The 22509-nt window shown below is 40.2% G+C and overlaps 2 protein-coding genes across 4 annotated transcripts in view; one reads left to right on the top strand and one right to left on the bottom strand.

Moving 5' to 3' along the window:
- Positions 1-6422, top strand: part of VIRMA (vir like m6A methyltransferase associated) — a 30634-nt gene extending 24212 nt beyond the window's left edge. For both annotated transcript variants that reach the window (XM_014888674.2, XM_014888671.2), the window contains exon 24: positions 280-6422. In XM_014888674.2, the coding sequence (XP_014744160.2) occupies positions 280-437 (158 nt within the window). In that variant the 3' untranslated portion in view covers positions 438-6422. The remainder of the gene's footprint in view (positions 1-279) is intronic.
- On the bottom strand, positions 3613-22502 carry LOC106860701 (RING finger protein 151-like). Of its 2 annotated transcripts, none has more exons than XM_014888683.2 (7): positions 22386-22502; positions 18085-18198; positions 16915-17138; positions 15040-15179; positions 13077-13239; positions 11590-11710; positions 3613-10649 (listed from the first exon to the last, which is right to left on the bottom strand). In XM_014888683.2, exons 3-7 carry the CDS (start codon positions 17118-17120, stop codon positions 10416-10418), a joined length of 864 nt encoding a protein of 287 aa, XP_014744169.1. In that variant the 5' UTR covers positions 17121-17138; positions 18085-18198; positions 22386-22502; the 3' UTR covers positions 3613-10415. The 2 variants fall into 2 exon arrangements, with proteins under 2 accessions (XP_014744169.1, XP_014744167.1); XM_014888681.2 differs by lacking the exon at positions 22386-22502 and adding an exon at positions 19324-19600.
- Between the last annotated feature and the right edge of the window lie 7 nt (positions 22503-22509).

Genomic DNA, 22509 nt, shown 5'->3' with positions numbered 1-22509 from the left:
CTGTAACCCGTAAAACTTGCTGAATTGAACACTTGATCGCAGAATCTTAATTCTGCACTCAGACTTTTGTCATTCGATTGTCTTCGTACCTCCATGGTAATCATAGCGCAATTAAAGCAGCAATGCTTGCCTAAAAGAAAAGTGAAAATTAAAAGGAGGAAACAGACGCTGTTTGTATCTCATCCTGGTTTTGTTTCTTACGCTTTCGCAGCAGCTGCTCCGCCTAGGGCTTTTTTTTTTTTTTTTTTTCCAACTGAGTATACTTTTCTTTGCTTTAAGGCTACCGACCGAGTCCTCGCGATCGTGCATCCAGAGGCCGCGGAGGAATTGGACCGTCTTGGACAAGTGCTAATAGTAGTAGCAGTGGTGGCTCAAGAGGGAAATTTGTTAGTGGAGGCAGTGGAAGAGGTCGTCATGTACGTTCCTTCACACGATAAAATAAGACCCAGTGGTGCAACAGCTCAACCTTGTGGACTTCTGTGAAGATGACAAAGAAAGCAGCGTCACTAACGGACCAATTCAGTGTTTCTGGTATCTGGAGGACACCAAGAGAATATTTTTGTCTGAAGAAGAAGCTTTTGTTTGATACAAGACTTAAAATTTCAATAAAATTCAAGACTTTTTGTGTACAATTGTAAATTTTTTGTTCCTTTTGAAAGAATGTTTCAATTTTTTTTGGTGGATTTCAGTAGACAATATTCAGTAAAGCACCTCTTTGAGTTAAGACTTGAAGGACTTCTTAAATATTCATTGTGCCAAAAGAAAGGTGCAAGTGTTTTGTGTGTGACTTATTACTGCAAGAAAATTAAAAAAATATGTATGTAAGGCAATTTTGGTTTTTTTTCTCAGGTTTAGAGCCATTTGCCCTTTCTTTCCTTTGCTTTTTGTTAGCCAGTCTGGGTTATTAATGAATGAGGTGTATCTGCCAGCAGGTAAAGTAGCTGATGATAGAAGAATAACTGAAAAGAACGAACCTGTTAAAATATAAGTATACAAATGTAAATGTAATTTATGTAGGTTTTGTTGTACATCTTGGGTAATGAGATTAGAAACTTCTAAGTACCACACCAGGTAAAATTTGAATAAAATCTGTCACTAACTTCAGGGAGAATAAGTCAACATTCCGTCACTTACTTTGCAACTTCAGCTCATGCATTAGGAGCAAAAGAGTTATTTCATGAAGCAGCATATACTTTCGGTTGAAAAGCAAGATACTCATATCCTTTAGAATACCTGGAGATAATTTGTTCCCTGCCTCTCCTCTGCCTAATATAGTTGAGGAGAGGGCAGAGACACAGGTATAACCTGAGCAAACCTGTAGTGAGTAGTGATGGTGAACCTTGTCTGTAAAGAGTTGGAGTTTTGTTCCTGTGATTAGACCGAGATACAGTGCAAAAAGAAAAACTTTGAGGGGTAGGTATTCGTGAAGAAATATCACTTCTAGATTAAATTCTGAATTTATTTTCATATTGAATTCAGTGAAGTAAGGTCTTAGGTGTTTGCATTCCTTTGGGCTCCACAGGTTTCATAGAATTACCAGATTTTTGGACAGGGTGGGGTGTGATAGCCTAAAGGCCACGTGCAGTCTTTGCAAATGAGCTCCACTGTCAGACTAAGTTTGATTTTCACTTATGCTTGGTCTGTTGACATTACAGAAGTCCTATAGAGGGGTCTTACTCTACTTAAATATGGCCCAGTTCTTGTTTTATGTGATTTTGACTAACTTTGGACAGCTTGTCTGCCTAGACTCATGGACTTTTAACACCCTATTTTAAGTATTTTTAAAGTATGGTAATATGTTAAATTGAGATTATTTTACCTTTATACTGTCTGACTAAATTAAGTAGGTTTTTTTTATTTGATACACAGAAGGCCCCTATTAGTTGTATTTCTTCTGCATAGAGACTCTGAGACTGTCCCACTGCTTGGGAGGTGATTGAAAAACCTATGAAAGTGGGAAACGTCCATGGATTGACTGGGTGCACCTACAGGAAACAATATCAGTTCATAAAGGGTTTAACCTTATTTAAAATAACATTTACAGATTTGGATTGGAAGCCAAACAATTTTCTGAATGGTAAAATAAAAAGATGTGATTTTACTAGTAATGACTAAAAATGGGTGGAGCTTTCACAGGCATTATTGTTATTAATGCTATTTTTTTAAGGAGCACTGCATAAATATTTTTAAAGCTGACTCCTTTATACCATGTGTTTAAGGTGGTTTTATTTTTTTAGAGATTTTACTGTTTTCAAAACTAGCAGGGATATAAATCATTTGGCTTCTGTCAGGGAATTTGAAATGAAAGGTAGTGTCAAGCATGGAATAAATATGTAAATATTCAGTACTGATTCTTCAGAGGTTAAAATACACAGCATGTCACATTACTAATTTTCAAACTAGGAGGAAATAAAGAGTTGGTTACATTGGTGTACGAAAGCTCTGTAAATTTAGTTAAACTTGAAAAAAAGTGCGTGTATATCATGTTTTTTTATTTTTTTTATTAATGAATTTAATTCTGTGACCCTTCAATGCAAAGTAGTTCTTTTCATGGATAAATTCAGCATGAAATAATGCTGTTTAAAACTCAGGTGTTACTTGGTTTGCTCTTTAAAATGGGATTACTACCATGAGTAAATAACACGTTAAACTGTTCAATTTTGTTTTTGATACGCTGGCTAAAAGAAGACATTTTCAAGTTTTGTTTCCTGACTGGAACACCAGGAAGTAGCTAACTTCAGAGACTCCTATGCTTACATGATGAGCAGAACAGTGGGAGGAGGGTGAGTGAGGCAGAAGAGCTCTCCAATGCAGCACGGACAAAGGCACAGTTTGTGTGTGGCGTAAGGGTGAGACAAGCTGTGTGCTTTTGTTTTTGCTTCCATAATCTTTAGCTGCTGTGCAGTCTGTAATGTGGCTGAGGGTCAGGCGCACATGGAGAGGTGTAGGAGACAAGCAGGCTGGTCTCTGGTTGTGCCATGTTGGCTTTCAGCCTTTTTATTTCTGCTGAGTAACTCCTCCATCAGGTAAGAGAACAAGTGTTCTTCACTAGACAGTGAAGGCAGAGGACTGCATGCAGCAAACGGCTGCTTGAGTGCCCCATGTCCAGACTGCTCATGTTTAAGCAACTACAACAGCTCTGTTGTTTTGCTCTTCTTACATATTCCCACGTGGGTTTTTGTGGTGGCTGTAAAAAAAAACTTGCATTAGGGGTGAGATCCCTGCTGTTGATGGACAGAGAATGAATTTTTCCCTTCTTGCCTCTTTATTATCCTGATGTCTGTCAAGCACTGGAGTGCTGTACTCCAGGAATTCTCAATTTTTGCTAGTGCTCTGCGTTCCAAGCAGCTGCTAATTCCATTCAGAATCTCCTATCTGTGAGGTGGGAGGGAAATCTGGAGAAGGGATAGTTTGACTGAACCGCTGCTTTGTTTATTGCTCCCTGTAGGAGGGAAAATGCAGCCTTACCTACTCCAGGGCACCAAGCCTGTAATTGCAGTGCATTTGTGACTCCTATGCCCTGCAAGCCAGTGTACCTAAATGTTGCTATTCCATCTGATAAAGACAGTACTCAAACTTCTGTACAGAATGAAGTGAACCAAAGTGTGTTAATTATGGTGTAGACCCTTTATTAGTTCAACTTTTATACAAACTGTACTTCAAAGTGATACAAAGTGTTACCATTTCTTATACACACTAGAGATTGAGATCTGTTAAGTGCTGGTTTATCCTTGTGCATATAAAGGTAGAAAATGTAAGTAGACTGGCAGCGACCCATAATGCTGGAAGACAGTTCAATGTTTACTCAGTTAATAGAAAGTTGCATAGAATTGTAGGTCTTTATATAAAGGCATCTTCTATGTGGTAAAATCTCCCTGACCTACCGTACTCCATCTGACAACAGTACGGGAGAAAGGCAAGGCTAGTACTGCTCCTTGTCAATACTACCCAGCACTTCCAAGGAAAGTGGCTGTAGAGAAGCACCATGCCAAAAATATCCAAGAGGACAGCACATGGGAAATTTCATTTGCAAGGCTACCAATTTCTATAAATTGTAGGAACTGTTTGCAACTGGGGTCTATTAATACATTACTTCATACAAACACCTAAGAACATTTCAGATAAAACCATATTTGGCCAGTCAAAATACATCACTATCGCAGGTATTTTGCAAGACTGTGCAATTCCCTTCCCTTCTACGCTGACAAGAAACTCTTGTATATGCAAGTTCCACATACCTTACTTAACCACTTGTTCTAAGTTTTGTTTCTGAATCTCCCAGGCTTCATACTGTGACATTGTACCCCCCTAACTGTGGATAAAGACTTGATCTCTGTCTAATTCTAATGCCATGTTAACTCCCTGCCACACAGGTGGAAGCTCACACTGATAAGCTGGCTGGTGGCACAAGCTGGTGTAGCCACATCTCTGCTTTTGGGCTGAAGGAACAGTCACACCACACTTGTTCTCTCTCTTTGCTCTTCTTCTTCCAGCTGCAAAGAGCCAGAAGCAGCAACTCAAAATACAACAATTTGCACTTACTGGTCTACTTGGAGCAGCAGTTCCACTTGTGAGGAAACAGAACTAATTAAAGTGTAATTTAGTATGAGAATAGTAATACCAGTAATTCCATGCTAGAATCCTCCTCTAATGCACTTTTAGCAGTGTCTCATATAATGCTAAAGTATGATCATGACTAGGGAAGTAGCATTTCAAAGTGAATGTCTTTAACATAAGTCTAGTACAATATCTGGAGTCTTAGTTTTTGTGAACAGGATTAACAGACTATTTGAAAGAAAGAAAAAAACATCCCTTGCTGCTGCCAACTGCTATTAAGAGCTGCATAATACATGAGACTGGAAAAGCAAGAAGTGGATGAAATATTAACATAATGGGCTATTTAATGTAATTGTAAGACAGGTCAAATGATGATGATACTTCAGCAATGCCACCCTGTAAGAGGTTCATTAACAGAGGAAAATCTGAAGTGCAGAACTGTTATTAACCCAGAGAAATGGCATAAAGCTTAAAGTCACCCGAGGGACCTGATGCCATTAGCTACTGTGTGCCTATTTAAAACATCTCTGAAAGTGCTTCTTTGCTGCTAAAGGAAACTCAAACTGACAGCCCATTCCAGCAGTTGGTGGGCCAAAAGCATTGCCACATTTCCACACTGGAATTTTGGACTGTCAGAGTTTCATTGCACAGCAGAAAGTCTTTCCTTACCACCTAGAACATGTTTTCTCACCCTGTTTCATGTCCGTCACTTAGGGAAAAGATAGCAGACCAAATACTAGGTAAACATTAAATAAACCCTATTTCCCATACTAGTAGGAATTTACTCATAAATGTGTGGGTGAAGGTTCTAAAGCAAACAAATGCAGAGATCCCATTATGAGGAACACACGGAGCTAATAACTTGCTTTCTTCTGTGGTCAGAACAGAAAAGATTGGGTTACTGCCCTCTGACTCAGGAAACATGATCCATCGAGTTCTAAAGGATTTTGAAGTAATTTTCTTCTTTACATTAGGCAAAGTAGATAAAGTCACATCACAACCACACAGTTACAGAACACAGAAAAGCAGTAATTAAATCTAATAGCATGAAATCTAGTGTTGCCAAAAAGCTTGAAAATTAGCATGAATGCTGCAATAATGTCACGCAGAGCACAGACACTCACAGCTTGCTTGTTTAGAACACGAGAGTAACAGCATTCTTACTTTCTACCTATTGCTTTAATACACACACTGATGTAAGTGAATTGACCACTGAACATTTAGTGTCAATGAAGGTCTCCCCAAATTATAGCTACTGTTTACTGTTATGCATTAGTAAATATGGCTGCTTAAGAGATGTGCTATGGCATGAATTGGTGAGTTTGCTGGCATCCCAAATACTCTCAGTTAGTTGAATGTGGGTTTTTTCCCCAAAAAAACTCTGCTTTTACAGAAGAGCTATTTATGTCAGTTTTTAAATACACAAGACCAGTTTTTAAATATGTAAGACCTGAATATGTGCACATCTGCCTCAGTGGTACTAAAGAAACAGCAAGTTAGAAGGATTTATTAATACCTGAAATTCAGACAGCTTTGACCACAAATCTTCATAACATAAACTATGTGCTAAAGAAGATTGTTGCCTCTCTCTTTGGTTATGATATTAGCTATAAAAGCATTGCTCTGAGTGACAGCAAGGCATGCACAGTAATGCAGTTGCTTTCTGAACTATAAAATTAACATATTCGGGTTGTTGAACCTGCACATATATTCCTGAGCCTTCAAAACTGGTTTAACACATTCAGTAAACAGAAGGCCAGATATCTCTATAGTTAGTCCACTGATGAGCTGAGAATATGGCTTAGTTATACCACTATAAACAACATGAACAAGCTGTGTAAAAATTTTGGAGGAAGTCTTTGAACAGATTTCTCATGCAGTACTTACCAATAAATGCCTCCTTGATTTGTGAGTCTGTTAAAAAATCCTATTGCAAACTTTGAATCATAGAATCATCAAGGGTGGAAGAGACCAAGTTCAACTGTCAACCCAGAACTACCCCTGCAACCCCTAAACCATTGCTCAGCCCCAGATCCTGACAACTCTTCAACACCTCCAGGGATGGTGACTTCACCAGCTCCCTGGGCATGCTATTCCAATGCCTGACCACCCTTACAGTGAAAAATTTTTTTTCAAACATGTAATCTGAATCTCCCATGCCTGAGCTTAAGGCCATTTCCTCTTGTCCTTTCACTATAGACACAGTAGTAGAGACTAGTCCACACCTGGCTACACCCTCCTTTCAGGGAGTTGTAGAGAGTGAAGAGGTCCCCCCTCAGCCTCCTCTTCTCTAGACTAAACAAACCCAGCTCTTTCAGCTGCTCCTCACAGGACAAACTTTCTAGACCTTTCATGAGCTTTGCTGCCCTTTGCTGGATATGCTTCAGCATTTCAATTTCCTTTTTACAATGAAGGGCCAAAACTGGACACAGCACTCAAGTTGTGGCCTCACCACAGGCAAATACAGAGGGACAATCACTGCCACACTATTTCTGATACAGGCCAGGATGCCACTGGCCTTCTTGGCCACCTAGGCACATGTTGGCTCATATTAAGCCTGTTGTCAACCAGCACACCCAAGTCCCTTTCTGCTGAACAGCTCCCGAGCCACTCTGCCTTCAGCCTGTAGCACTGCATGGGGTTGCTGCAGCACAAGCACTTCACCTTACTGAACCTCGTGCAGCTGTCCTTGGCACATTGATCGAGTCTGTCCATGTCTGTCTGCAGAGCCTTCCTACCCTTGAGCAGATCAACATTCCCATCTAACTCGGTGTTGTCTGAAAATTTACTCAGGATGCACTCAATCTCCATGGGCAGATCATTAATAATGATGTTCAACAGGACTGGCCCAAATACTGAGCCCTGGGGAATACTACAAGTGACCAGCTGTCAACTGGACTTAGCTCCATTCCCCACCACTCTCTGGGCCTGATAACCAGCCAACTTTTTATCTATTGGACAGTCCATCCATCCATCCAAGTCCCAAGCAGACAGTTTTTCTAGGAGGATGCTGTGAAAGATGGTGAGAAATGCTTTACTGAATTCTAAATAGACAACATCCACAGCCCTTCCCTCATCTTCTCCTATGACTAAGGTCACTTAGTCATAGGAGACCAGACCAGTCAAGCAGGACCTGCCTTTCTTAAATCTGTTGTCTGGGCTTGATCCCTTGGTTGTCCTGCATGTGCCATGTAATGGCACTCAGGATGATCTCTTCCAGAGCCTTGCCCAGAGCTGAGGTCAGGCTGACAGGCTTGTAGTTCCCCAGATTATCCTTCCAACCATTCTTGTAGATGGGTGTTGTGGAACTTCTCCAGTTAAGCAGGACTGCTGATAGATTATTGAAAGTGTTTTGGCAAATACTTTTGCCAGTTCCCTTATTCCTCTGGGGTGAATCCCATCAGGGTCCACAGATCTGTGTGTCTAACTAGCATAGCAGGTCACTAATCATCTCGTCCTGGACTTTGTGGGCTTCACCCATCTGCCCATCAATGACTTACATCTCAGGGAGCTGGGTATCCAGAGGACAACTGATCCTGATATTACGTACCTCTGCCTTTTCCTCAACCCTTGTCACTACACAACACTCTGGCTTCAACAAATGATAGAGACACTTCTTGATCCTCCTTTTGCTGCCAATGTGTTTATAGAAACTTTTCTTGTTGTCTTTAACTGTAATGGCCAAAGCAAGTTCTAGCTGGGTTTTGTTCCTTTTAATCTTCTTCCTACATGACCTTGTGACATCTATAGTCCTCCCAAGTTACCTGACCCTCCTTCCAGAGGTGATATATTCTCTTTTTTCCCCCTAAGTTCCAGCTTAAGTTCTCTGTTTAATCATGCTGGTATTGTCTTTCTACACGTGGGGACACTCTGTTCCTGAATATTTAACAATTCCTTTTTAAAGCTCATCCAGTCTTCCTGGACTTCTTTGCCCTTCAGGACTGACTTCCAAGGTACTTAGTCAATCCATGTCCTAAACTGGCCAAAGTCTGCTCACCAAAGTCCAAGGCAGAAATTTGCCCCTCCTTACTTCAGCCAGTATAGAAAACACTAACAGTTCATGGTCACTCTGCCCAAGACGGCCACTGACCATCACATCAACCACCAGTCTTTCTTTGCCCACAAAACAACAGGGCCTCTCCTCTGTTAGGCTCATTTACCATTGTGTTAGTTAGAAAGCTGTCTTCCACACATTCCAGGAACCCCCTAGGCCACTTCCTCTGCTATATTTCCAGCAGACATCTGGCAAGTTGAAGTCACCCACGAGTAAAAAGGCTGCTGACTGTGCTGCCTCTGCCAGCTGTTTGTGGAACACCTCATTAGCCTGTTCCTGGCTGGGTGGTCTCCAGCAGACTCCCACCATGACATCTGCCCTGCTGACATTCCCTGTGATCCTCACCCAGATGCATTCAACCTTGTTATCTTCATCACCGATTTCAATACAATCAAAACACTCCCTATTGTACAGTGCTATCCAACCACCTCTCCTGCTCTGCCTGTCTCTTCTAAAGAGTTTATATCCAGCCATTGCAGCATTCCCACGATGAGAGTCATCCTTCCACGTTTCTGTGATGGTGACAACATCAAAACCTTCCAGCTGAAGGAAGGTTCAATCTCCTCCTGCTTGCTGCCCACACTGTGCGTTGGTGTAGATGCATTTTAGCTGGGCCAACGGTTTGTCCCCATCACAGACCTGCCACCCTAGGTTCATCTCTAGTGATCCTCCACTTTCTGAGGTGCATTTGACTGGTACATTTGCCTCAGGGGAGGTAGAGAATGACTCTACCAGTCAATCTCTTCCTCAGATGCTCTAATGTCCCTCAACCCTTCCACCTGCCCTTTGAGTTGTACTGCTAAGCAGAGCAGGTCACTGACCTACTCACACTCACACACGTGTTCTGTTACCTTCTGATGCCAGTGCCAGGCTCTGGCACTTCCTGCAGCCTGCTTGAGCACTAACACAGATGTCTGAAGCCAAGTGACTGTGCAAATGTCTTGTGCATATCAAGTAGCCTTAAACCTGCCACAAGAAAATTAAGGATACTCTAGGTATTTATATATTCTTTAAAGACATTGAGTACCAAACAGACTGGTCTTATGCTTAAAAGATCCTGCAGAAATACCTAATACTTTCACATATAAAAGCTTCAAATTTTTAAATAAGAAGCAGATCCAGTCCCACACTCACACATGTGTTTAAAGGGTTTTAGATTATTCTACTACCTCAGGCTTTAGTATTAGTCTTGTAAGTGTGTATCAGCCTGGGAAATGAGAAGAAGCTCTAAAGTAACAGTCAACCTCACCCGAAGCTGTTACATAGCAGAAGAATTAAAGTGCTTGCTTTCCACCTTTGAAAGAAGACCTTCTACAGACTACAAACAACATCTTATTAATTTCTATTACTGACTTACTAATTCTACTATTCACTTTTCCCCAAATTAAGTACATCCCAAATGGTCACATTTGCTTTTTTGTTTGAAACAAGAGATACTTAAATGTTTTTTCTTCCTGGTCCATAATAGTCCGTATCTTTGACTTTAAAAGGCTGTAGCTTTCAGTCTTGAAAGATTCCTGTAACTGATGCAGTAAAGAGAGAATAAATCAATGTTTTTATAAATGTTTTTTATAAAAACATTAACTGAAAATATGTCTTCCAATTACTGGTTTTAATGACCAGTATTCCCTCAGGAAAAAAATCTTCTATTTGTTTTCATAGCCACAAGGGAAATACAGTTGTAATTTAGACCTTAAAAGAAAACAAGTAAATCAGAAATTATATAAAGTTTACCAATCATTCAAAGAAAGTAGTTTGCCAGAAGCCAATATTTGAAGAAAATGCTTTTTGAGCTTAGCAGTATTTAGATAACTGTAACTTCCCTAGGTTTTCTTTTTACACTCTCTAGTCGTGTCAAAGGACGGAAATTTGACTTCCTGCTTCCCTCTGCAGTAGTTAATCTACAGTCCTTCTGCAGCCCCTTCAGCAGCTCCATTAACTCCCGTTTTTCCAGCTCTGCCTGCTCCAGCTCTTGACGGTGCTGTCTCTCTGCTGCCATCAGAGACCGCACATCTGACATCATTCGTGACATCTGACTCTGAAATGCAAATACAAATTTACTGTAAGAAACAAACCCTCCTCTAATGATGGTGCAATGAAGATGAACTGGCCATGCATGTAGGGCGATAGAGTCTTAGGAATAAACCCACCAAAATAATTTTTTGATAGCACAACAAATGTAAACAATTTGAGACACAATCCAGCATTCACCTTCTGGGATGGTCTTGTTCTAAAGATTCCAATATTTTTTTCAAAAATATTTTGTTTCTTACAAAGTACGATAAGAAACAGCCAAATCACCCACTTGCTGCTTTTATTTTCTATTTCAAGAATCCAAACAAAATACGGCTGTAGTTTTGTTCAGATACATTCTTCAAGGATTTAACATCAAATCCAGTAAAATAAAAACATAAACTAAAAAGTTTAAAAAAACTTTATAAAGCTTTTAAAAACTATTGCTTTAAAAATCATTGTTCTGTGATATTACGAAACCAGGATGAATAAAAGGATAGGACTGCCTTGTTTGTTACATGATGAAGTTTACTGTGAACCTTTCCAACCTTCTGACCACAGTGCAAATACCGCTGTTGGCAGTAGGGCTCTGTGTCAGCTCTGGACTAAGCCACTTCAGATAGCAATTAAAAATGGAGCTGGATGTTTAATTACATCCAGTTTGTGATGTATATTCTACATTTAGACACTGAAATGAGTTTCACATTTTTCTGTTGACAATGTTACGCACACACAGAACACGGATGGAGTACCCAGGTGAGCTCCAGTCAATCTGATAAACCACAGGAATACAGCATCCAGCCTGCTTCTCCACAGAGCTAACCTGGCAAAGCTTTGATGGTTTTGCTTCCCATACTTAATATCATTTTCCTCTGTATGAGACTTCATTTACAAAGTAAGAAACTGCTACCAGGAAAAGCAAAAAGCTAGACTGTTACGAGGGAAAAAAAAAGGATTGTATTTACCTTTAGTTCTTCAATTTCATTTTGCAGAATACTCTCTTTTTGGACCATATGCCTTCTCTGTGAATCTAACCTTGACTCCATCTCATGTTTTGCCTCCTCCACTCTGCAGATCATTTCTGACCTAAAAAGTTTATTTCTCCTTGTTAAGTCTTGTAAGCAGAGAAAAGAATGATCTTCAAAATCCAGAAAGCCTTCTAGCAGCCAAACAGACTGAACCGATTCCCATCAAGCTCTACAGGATGCCCTTTTAGAGGCATGATTTATTAATTAGAGAGGAAAAAAAAACTGGCATAAAGAAGTGCATTGTGCCCAGGGGCACTAAAGTGCCCACGAGGAGCCTATAGAGGGACAATCATATAATATTCCTCAGGTAATTCCATGAGCTCAAGCAGGTGTATTTATGACTTTAAGTGATTTTCTGCTGTTTGACTACAGTATGTGCTCGCTAAGTGTCATGAAATAGAGGCAGCCAAGATAAAAAGTCTGAATCCTATAGTACTGCTAAACATGTAAGGAAGTGAGACAGCCTGAGTGTGTGGACATGGTAGGCACTTACAGACACAGTTTAGTGTTGGGCCTGTCAGTGCTGGATTAACTGCTGGACTCAGTTATCTTAAAGCTCTTTTCCAATCTAAATGATTTCATGGCTCTGTGTAATCTTGTTCACTTTTATGGTGGGCACTATATGCTACTATGCAGTAAACTGTTACAGCCTAGTCACTCACACAGCTCTACAGCCAAAATCAGATGGCACTACATTAACCTTTTGAGTTCAGAAACCACCTAGCAGAATCCCTTGTGTCTCATTGCATTTGAACCATATTTGAGCCCGACTTCACAGCAATGTTCAAAAGCACAACACTTAGGAGCTGAAAGATAGAAATGGGAAGGAGCATGAGGGGGGAAAAAAAATCCAACTGGAATATAATGAAAAGGGAAAGCTACAGAAACATACGTAAGAGGAAAACAAGGATGCTGGTAAAAAGAGTCACATTCACTGACTGTTAATCTAGCAGGACTTAAAAAAAAATCAAAATTAGACCCTCAGTGGTTTAATCTATCTGTACCTGCCAAAATAATTACAGATTTTTATCTTCTCGATCTGTAAAACAAAAACTAAATACAATTATTAAATAATGTGACTTTGTGTCTGTAACAGGCCAGTGGAAAAATTGAATTCCCAATTTCAGTTTTCTTAGGTTTTTTGTCATTTTAAATAGTAAGCTCGCAGTTCTGTTCAACTGCAAGTAATGGTATTTTAAGATGTATAGTAAGTGGGGAAAAAAAGCCCCAACAACAGAATTAAACCAGCAAGAATTTAAAGTCTGTGCTGACACACAGTAAAATTCTGGCCAGTTAGCATCAAGTAATTAATGGACCATTTAACACATACCAGAATCCAGTGCTAGTATTTCAAAGTGCTTCATGCAGTGATTTTAAGCCAAGCCCAGCCCAACAGAGGCAGAAGAGAAAGAGAAGATTTGTACCGAAGCAGCTCCAGCTCGGTTCTCAGCTCTGCCACACAGTTGTGCTGCGTGTCCTCTGCGCTGAGGATGGTGTAGCCACAGCCGTTGGGGCACTCCCGGCTCCGGTACTCGCACACCGCCAGGTGCCCGTCCAAGTTACGCCGCTCGATCTGCACGCTACAACCTGAGCACGGGACAGTGAGGCAAGACAGCCATTTACAACAAAGGCATTCTGAGTCATGCCAAACAAAAACACTCTGGAAAGGAAGCTGGGTAAAGTGGTTTCTTTAGGATATGAAATATGAAAGTTACACATATGTAGCTACTAATACAATGCTGTTAAAAGGTTTTATTAAGACACCTATCCGTTAACTGGAAATACTGAAAGGTTGGAAGGAGGTATTTTCTGTAAAGTCCTCTACTGCTGGTCTGGCATTAAATCAGCTTCAGTAATGACAATCCTGATGCCAAGCTAAGACACTAGCAGCTTGCCTGTGCTACCATCATAGATTGCAATGACCAGAATTGATAAAGAATACACATGTGTAAAAAAATATTATGCTATCAAACATAGGGAAAAGTCCAAAGATGTAGTAAAGAGAGATGTGGGTGAGATGGAATATAAACTTGTTTTCCAGATAATTTGTTGGTCTTGTACATAATGAACTAGACCATATAAATAAGTTAGAACTTCTATTTATGAACATTTAATAACTCATACAAAGACAGAAATATTTCCAAAGAAATTCTGAGATACATACTTCGAAGTTCTGTAGTGATTAAAAGTAAAATGCAAAGAATAAAAAATAAGCACTATTTAAATTATTGCTACGTTTAACACTCTAAGCTTGAAGTTTGCAGTCTTAACTTATGAAGTGAAACTTAGGAAGTTTGTAGTTTAATCTTTGAGGCTTATAAATACACACTTACATTTAATTTGAAGATAGTATCAACTTAAGAAAACTGAAACAATGGAGTATAGAAACTTCCCAACAAACCATGCCAGAAAATGACAAACGAGTTCTCTAGAAGAGCTCTATCAATAAATATAATGATTTGTAATTGAGGTACTCAAAATACACTCTATGTATTTTTGACAAACAGTTCAAGAGATGTAAGAGCCTGCACACTCCAAACACCAGACACCCAGTGTGGTGTAAAAACATAAATCTGTAAAACACTGTAAAATACATAAATCTGTAAAACACTACTGCTTCTGTAGGAAGTAGAACAGGTGAATCAAGTATCTGCAGAAGTCACTTCTGAGAGAAATTATAACTTCTAGCAGAGCAATTCTAGTACCTTAATAATCTCATAATTAACTACAATGGCAGACTCAATATGCCCTTAACATCCTTAATTAGAAATTAAGTTTATCTAGGAACATACAACATTTCGAATGAAATCAACTGGGAAATTTTAACAGTATGTTCCTATTAAGAGGCATTTTCTTTCTCAGGAGGTGTAGCCTTGTTTTAAATAAAAACCTCAACATGAACAACTCTAACCAGAATTTAGCTTAGAATAAATCTTATTTCCAAGATATGTTCTTGTTAAAACCATGTCACAGAGTTGGCAGCTGCGCATGCACCAGCCAACCAGGTGTTTTATAAATAAATTATGACCCCTAAGTCTTCTGCAGGGGCTACTGCATTTGTTCAAACATCAGAACACACAGTCAGAACTGGAAAACAAGCTCAGAACTTGTCAGAAAGCAAAACTAATGCACTACTACATTTTCATACATTTAAAGTTCAACATATTCATTTTGGTTAGTTTTTGGATAAGAAACAGTTGCTAATCATCATGACTGCCATAAACTGATACTATAATTTGTTCAAAAACATTGCTGTGAAGAGCAGATCATGCCAAAGTTTTGAACTTCTGTTAGAAAACAATGGCCATTATTGCAGTTCTGTAGATGAGAAGATGACAAACACATTTTTTAAACAGAAAGGATTCAACTTCTTTGAATGTTACTCACCAGCATTGGAGCAAGGTATCTGACTGTACTCACACTCCCTTTCATGCCTGTCTATAGACTCCAGAGAACAAACCATTTCACAGCCATACTCTCTGTTTCTGCAATGTAGCTGAAGACGGTTTAAATCATTTTTCATATATCTACATGCAAAGAAAAGAATTTATTTTTACATCTGGGAATATTTCTGAAAAATTTGTATTTTCAGCTTTCAGGAAAAGAAATCAAGATTCTAATCTGCATTAGGAAAAACTGTGAGTAACTAGCTTAATTTAATTTTTTTAAGAACTCAACTGCCATATCAGTAAAAAACAGCTTGAAAGAAACAACATTAATGGAAAATTCAGTCTCCAAATTTAAATGTGCAAATGAAATCTTTATTTTTGAATAATTTTTAATTGTGACCTTTCGTTGGTTCAGCAGATATCATCAATAACAAACACCAGGGCTACTCATCTGCCGTTTAAGTTCTGTGTTTCTAAACATGCCAGACTAAAGGACTACAGTGAGTACAGACAAAACAATCTAAAAATTAAACTCTCGTGCTCTGTCTGTGCTGTAGTTAACTTCCAGATAGTAAAATCTCATGAATGAAAAATTACATTGTGAGTACTAACAAAGTTAAATTTATTGTAGCTGGAGACTTTAAATACATAACTGTTAATCTGAGCAAGATTAGATAATGCAGTGTGTTAAACAGCAAGTTGTGTTTACTATTGAAAACGTTTTATGCTCACACTAGCAGGAATCAACAGTTTAAAATAGAATAGTTTGTTTGGAAAGGACCAACAACAATCTAATGGTTAACAACTGCCTGACCATTTATAGAAGACAACTGTGAAAACAGCCTGCTTTACATGACAAGGTGGTTCACATATTCCTATGTCTAAAGATCTTCTTTAAAAAGAATTTGAAGGTCAAAATTTGGTTAATATCTCCAGGAATTGTTATTTACAAATCCCACTACGGCATCTAGCTAAGACTGAAAAGAGATATAGAGAGTGTACTGACTGTCATCTAGAGCTGCTTTGCTTGCTTTCTCTAGAATAAAGTATGGAAAAGTTTTGATCCTGTAAAGAACATTCAGAATAATATCCAGAATCAGCATTCAAGATACAAAAAGATGGAGAACAAACTAAATGTTCTTTCAGTTTTGAAATCCTAATACTCTAAAAGTTAGTTATAATAAATAGAAAATGCTAATGCTTCCATGTAAGTAGTTGGTGTCTGTCACGGGCATACTGGATAAAGACAGTCTCAGTGACAGTATTGATAGGAGATGAATGAAGCTGTGTGTCTTGGAGTGACTTTATGATACTTATATCCCCAAAATCGTCTGTTCTGTTAGTTGAATATTTAAATCCTACAGCTTAGACTAGCTAAGACTAGTTCCTGGAGTGAAAAGGGGGAGAAGAAGTGCAAAGTTTTGTTATCAGAGTCTGCACCCGGCTCCCCCGCATCCTTCTCACAGACTGTGCTGTCTGCAGTGAACAGCGGGAGAGGGCTCTTTTTGCTTTTGGCTGGTTTTCTGACTAACTAAGACAAAAAAGTTCCCTGGACTGCAGTTTAGATTTTTTTTCCTCTTTTCCCTTTTTCTTGGAATTGTTTGAATCTGCTCTGGACTTAAAACCCTGAGAGCACCGGGACCTTGCATCTGTGGCCCACCAGGCCTGGGCCATGGCATTTCCCAGCACCAGAACTGAGACCAGACCGAATGAGCTGGGCTGCAACCCATGGAAAAACTCTTCTGAATCTGTCATCTCTTCCAAGTGGCAAGAGGTTTCCTCCCAAATTTGCCCTAAACCAAGACACTGTGCAAGCAAAACTGAGAAATCCTAAATTCATGTAATTTCAACACACAGCAAGATTATTGGATACCTGTAGAGAGGTCGTAGCAGAGACACATCAATCACTTGTCTGTCTTCAGGGCAGTTACTGTGATGAACAAGCCAGCCATGGATGCAGGCAGTGCAGAAAGCGTGCTCGCAGGGAGCCTGCAGTGGATCTTCTAACACGTCTCGGCAGATGGAGCACAGCAGCCCCTCGTTAACATAGCCCACGAAGCGCTCGATATCATAACCCATGCTCTCCTCACCTTCAACCTATTCAAAAACCCCAAACACACAGAAATAAAGCAATCTTTGTGCTGAATCTCTATGGGTAGATCCACAACGAGGCCTGATCTAAAAACATGGAGACCTTAATGTGAATAAAGATGTGAATGTGTGAATGCAAATAAACATCTATACACTTTGGAGGCTTTCAGATTTAAGTGGGAATTTGAGAACTGTACTGATGGATGTCAGAATCACAATGTTCTATAAAGATATTCTGAACTCTGAAAGCAAAGACTTTGGCACAGTTGAGCTGTGCTTCTTCTGAGTGTCGTTCCTGAATATTATTGTAGCAGCTACTGTGAAACATACACTTTCTATTTACATAAATTCTATCTGAAGCAGAAACATCACAGTTCAAATGCAAATGTTTGCTTTCCATTTTAATACCTTTCATGTAATGCCTAACAAACTTAAAAACAGTGTTCTTACCGACAATAGCTGTGGCAGTTTCAGCTAGCAGATCCTGGATTTATGAACTGCACATCACTTAAGATGTTGCTTTCATACTGAAAAAAAGACTCTCTACTCACTGTAGACCTCCATTTCAGAGGGAACAGCATGAAATCTCCACATGCCTAAAGACATACTTAATATTCAGGAAGTAAAAGAAGCCAAAACTGCAGCTAACCCTGAAATCATGAAGAGCTACTGTCTTTTCCTACATGATCTATTTTATAAAACTGAGAAGCTTTTGAACGGATTTCAAAGCTTTGTGAAGAACTAATGGGCAATCTGCCTTCATCTAAATCCTATCATAAAAATCCTCGTGGAATTTGGTAAGACTCCATAGAACTCGCTCAAAAGAGTAAGTTTTAGGCTCCACATCACTCTTTGGCATACAAAGTTACTTTTGTAAATACAGAGACTCGTGAAAGAGGTTTTTATTAATTGCAAGGTTTTCTAAATAAAATAGAAAAGGAAGATATCTTACCTTTGTAGATTTTACTACATATATATGTAGTTTGCCCGAATACTTCAGAAACAGTTTTCTGATCAGTAAGGCATGTAATACTTCCTTCAGTTTCTCTTCACTGCTTTACTATGCCTATGAGAAAAATTAGAGAGTAAGGCTCAGTAGTGTTTCCTAAGTTACTGAGTCCTATGTCTAACACGCCAGCTACTGGACAGATGCTGTCCTAACAGCCCATTAAAACCAGGTTTTCGAGGGCAAGACTCTGAAAACATACAATTCAACACATGAGAACTGACTAGATTACGGTGAAAATAAGATCAGTCTCTGTTTCAATTATTATTGATGCAGGTATTTATCATAAAACAGAACACCCTGCTGATAATCAACTTTGAAGCCTGTTTTGTTTGTAAGACTGAAGACAACAGAATTCAGTATTACTGAAAAGTAGCAATTGAAATCCGGTAAAATTGTATTTCTCAAAAAGATGGAAGTTTCTTATCTACCTGTTCTTACCCAGTCATGAGAGGCAGTTTGTTTTAAAAACGAAACTATTACAGTCAAATTTGTTGTATTGACAAATACCATTGCTGTGATATGCAGCATAACTAGGGTTGCTCATTTAAAAAAATCATAAAATATGTCATTACTTAAACCCCTTAAGTTATGCTAGAAGACTTAAACAGCACATATAGATTTGATAATATGAACTGTAAGCCAGTTTGATTTGGTTTGGTGGATCCCAGAGGATTCTGCTTTTAGAAAACTTTCAAGGACAGATAAGGGAGCAAAACTAACTACTTTTAGTGTCCTAGAGTTTCTGTTCTACTGGAATTGTGGATGCTGTGAGCTACATTTTGTACAAACACTGCTAGTCTCTGAGGACCAAGTCTTCAAGACACTCTTCAGCATATTTTAGCAAGTTTGAAGACTAACAGAATGCAGCAAAGGGTATTTTTATCAAATGGGGAACAAACACTTTATTTGTGCTTAACACAGAAATGAAGTGCAACAGCAACAACAAAATATATATACTATATACATATGCCTCTGTATATAAAGACATATGGATGTATAAAGTCCCAGCCATATTGGAGTTCAAATGAAGAGTGGATGGGAACTTTGAGGCAAAAAATACAATCAAGGGGGATTCCTCAGCGCATTTTCAAGATGCATGTTGGAGCAGCACAACACAGCACTGGAACCCTTGTGGCCATGGATCTGGGACCTATGATAACAGCTGTTATTGAAGTCACAGACCTTTTCCAGTAGAAGTTTCCTGACTTGAACAACCAGAGAGGTTTTATTTTCTTGTCAACTTCAAGAGATGCATCTTAGTCAAGAGATAAGCAGAGGGAGAGCATCTGATGAATGTCATGTACTTCAGCAGTACAGATCACTTTATCCAGTATCTTCACCACAAAATGAGATAAATTTCTGCTTATCCCCAGAAACTTCTCTCTTCTCCATTTGGCCTCAAAACTTATTTTCCCAATTCTACTACAATTCGCGTAATACAATTGTAACACTCCTTTTTTGATTACACCTAGAAATCACATTATTTTGCTGAGAGACGTCAGTTGCTTAGCTTAAGCAAGTAACTTTTAAATAGAATAAGTCACTTAGAATTATAATACTGTGTGATTTAGAATGCTGTTTGCTTATACCTACTTGCTTAGCATATGTAGCTTGGGTTGCTGCAAGCCTAGGCTGAAAGCTGTGGACTTTTGCCTAGACATGCTTTCGGCTGGAACTGAGTTAATTTCCTTAGCAATTTTCCCAGTAGCTGCTACAGAGTTGCATTCTGCCTTCAGAATGAGAAGAATGCTGCCAACACACCAATGTTTTAGCTGTTGCTAAGTAATGTTTATACTAAGCCTAGGACTTTATTCTAGTTTCCCATGCTCTCCTGGGGAGCAGGTGCAAAAGTAGCACAAACCAGAAGATAAGGAGCTCATGGTCATCAGCAGAAGCTGCAACCCAAGATGAGAACAGTTAATAGCCTGCCTCCATGGACATGGAGAGAGAATCCAATAAGCTGTTAGAAAACTTCGGACCAAAAATCACCACTGGACTAAAAGGGCCATGTGAAGAGCATGTAGGGAAGGATGCATAAATTGTAAAGGTATCATTGTGCAGGCATTTCTTTGTTTGGGAGAGAAAGTACACAAACTATGACGTGCTATTTGCTACTTATTGTTTCACGTGTTTTATTTTTCCTGCAGTTCTGGACAAGAAACGATCTCCTCCAGACTTCACAGGTATCAAGCAATTTTTCAACAGTTATTATCCCACCTTGTCTGCCCTGCAGATGCACATCCAAAACCAGCCTTGAGTTGTGGACTTCACTGCCCTCAGAGATTTGGTGAGGATATGATAACAGGGAGAATACAGGTGGGATGTAGCTCCCAACAACATCATCAAATAGCTTTCTAATCGTCTAGCATTAATCAAAGCTATTCCACTGTGAAAGTCAGGACACTGAAATGAAATTAATGATCTTCATTTTTTCATCTGCAGTAGCTTCTGATTTTTAAAAAATGCTTCTTTTCCGTGTGACAAAACAAAGCATAACTGTTTGAAAGGCTGGAGTGAACCACGACAGAACTACAGATGTGCATGGCTAAGACAGCATTTTCAGAAATGTTGGAGGAAGAGAGTCTATGCAGGGCCCAGGGATGAGGTGACACTGAGACAGAACATTTCTTTAGTCTTTATTTTCACAAAGACATACTGTGCTTTAAATCCTGCTATACAGAAGCAATATTTTATGCTTTTTGCCACTCTGACACTGTAAGTCACTTCAAGCCAACATCAATGTCCAAAGGGGCAGACTTCCCCCTTCAACTGTGATTGTACAAGTGGTTTCTCAGGCACTTGATGCATCACTCTCAGTAACTGACCTGTTTTAAGACTGAATTGGGGAAAAAAAATTAACTTTGGCAGTTTTCTTACAGTAGCCTAAGCCTATTTAACCACAAATTAATGTGCTCCCCACCTCCCTCCACCTCTTCTTTTGAGTCAGTGAGAACATTTAATTCGCCACTTTCCTGAACTGGTTCATGCAACTCACCATACAGACAACTATGCCCTGATTTTGTTAGGCTAGAATTTCTTGTAGATGGCTCAGCAAAAGCTCTAGAAACTGCTTAAGCAAGGCATGACCAGGGATAAGAAACTGCAGCCAGGGCAGAAAGGGAAGAAAGAGAGACAGCAGCAGTCCATGGTCCAGGATGCCACAGAGCTACTCCCTCAGCTCAGCTCTCCAGACTGGTACATTGGAGAGTCTGATGAACATTTGTGTGCAAAAAAAGGAACAGAGGAGGGTAAGAATAAATGAACAGCAACATCACCTTACACTGATGTAAACAACCGATTTTTTTCAAAAAAAGCTTATATAAAAAATACGAGACCATTTAAGGCCTCTACTAAGGACTACATAACTACTACAGCTATTCTTACAAAGAACATTTTTGTACAACACTTGCTGTCCTGCAAAACCTACTCAGAACAGTGCCATCCATGACCTGCCTTGCACAGACCAGAGTTCAGAGCAGGGCAGTGGAGTTGGTGAAGGATCTGCAGCACAAGTCCTATGAGAAGCAGCTGAGAGAGCTGGGGTTATTTAGCCTAAAGAAAAAGAGCTTCACAGGGGACCCTATGGGTCCACCTGAAAGGAGACTGTAGCCAGGTGAAGGTTGGTCTCTTCTCCCAGGCGACCAGCGACAGGATGAGAGGACATCGCCTCACGCTGTGCCGGGGGTTGGGTTTCAGGCTGGACAGCAAGTATTTCTTCACAGAAAGGGCGGTCAGCCATTGGAATGGGCTTGGTGATCTCAGAGGTGTTTTCCAACCTATTTAACTCTGTGACCACCTTCGAGGGTCAGGCTCTGCCACCCCGAGCCAAGAACAGGGTGAAAGGAGCATTCTTCCCTCGGCACTGTGAGAGGAGGAATTTTAGCCAGGTAACGAGAAAGGCCTCCGGATTCGGTCTGGGAAGGCGCTTCAGGGAGGGACAATGATTCTGGTCACAGAGCACAGATCTGGCCTGGAAACATCTGGAGAAGCGACCCGACACCAAGGCACAGCACCTGCGCGGCCTCAGGCAGCGACAAACACCCTTACAGCTGCACACACCCTTCCCGCTCTCTTCCCACACACCAACGACGATGCCGCCGCCAGCACAGCACAGGGCCCTGACAAATGCTGCGGACAAACTCCGCGCAGCCCCTCGTTCCCCAGGCCCAGCCCCGCCCGGGCCCTGCTTCCCCCGCTCGCCCCTCGCCCCCGGTCCGCTCGGGGCTGCGGCCCCGCTCACTCACCCCGCCCGCCGCCGCTGGCTGTCGCGCAGCCGAGGTTCCCTTTGCGGCCGCTCCCGCTTGACGGCGGCGCGGCGAGCAGCCGCTCCGCCATGCTGTGTGTGGCAGAGGCGCCCCGAGCCGGCAC

This window comes from Sturnus vulgaris, chromosome 1, assembly GCF_052056855.1.
Source record: "Sturnus vulgaris isolate bStuVul1 chromosome 1, bStuVul1.hap1, whole genome shotgun sequence".
Lineage (NCBI taxonomy): Eukaryota > Metazoa > Chordata > Aves > Passeriformes > Sturnidae > Sturnus > Sturnus vulgaris.
This window is presented reverse-complemented; position numbering and strand designations above follow the sequence as displayed.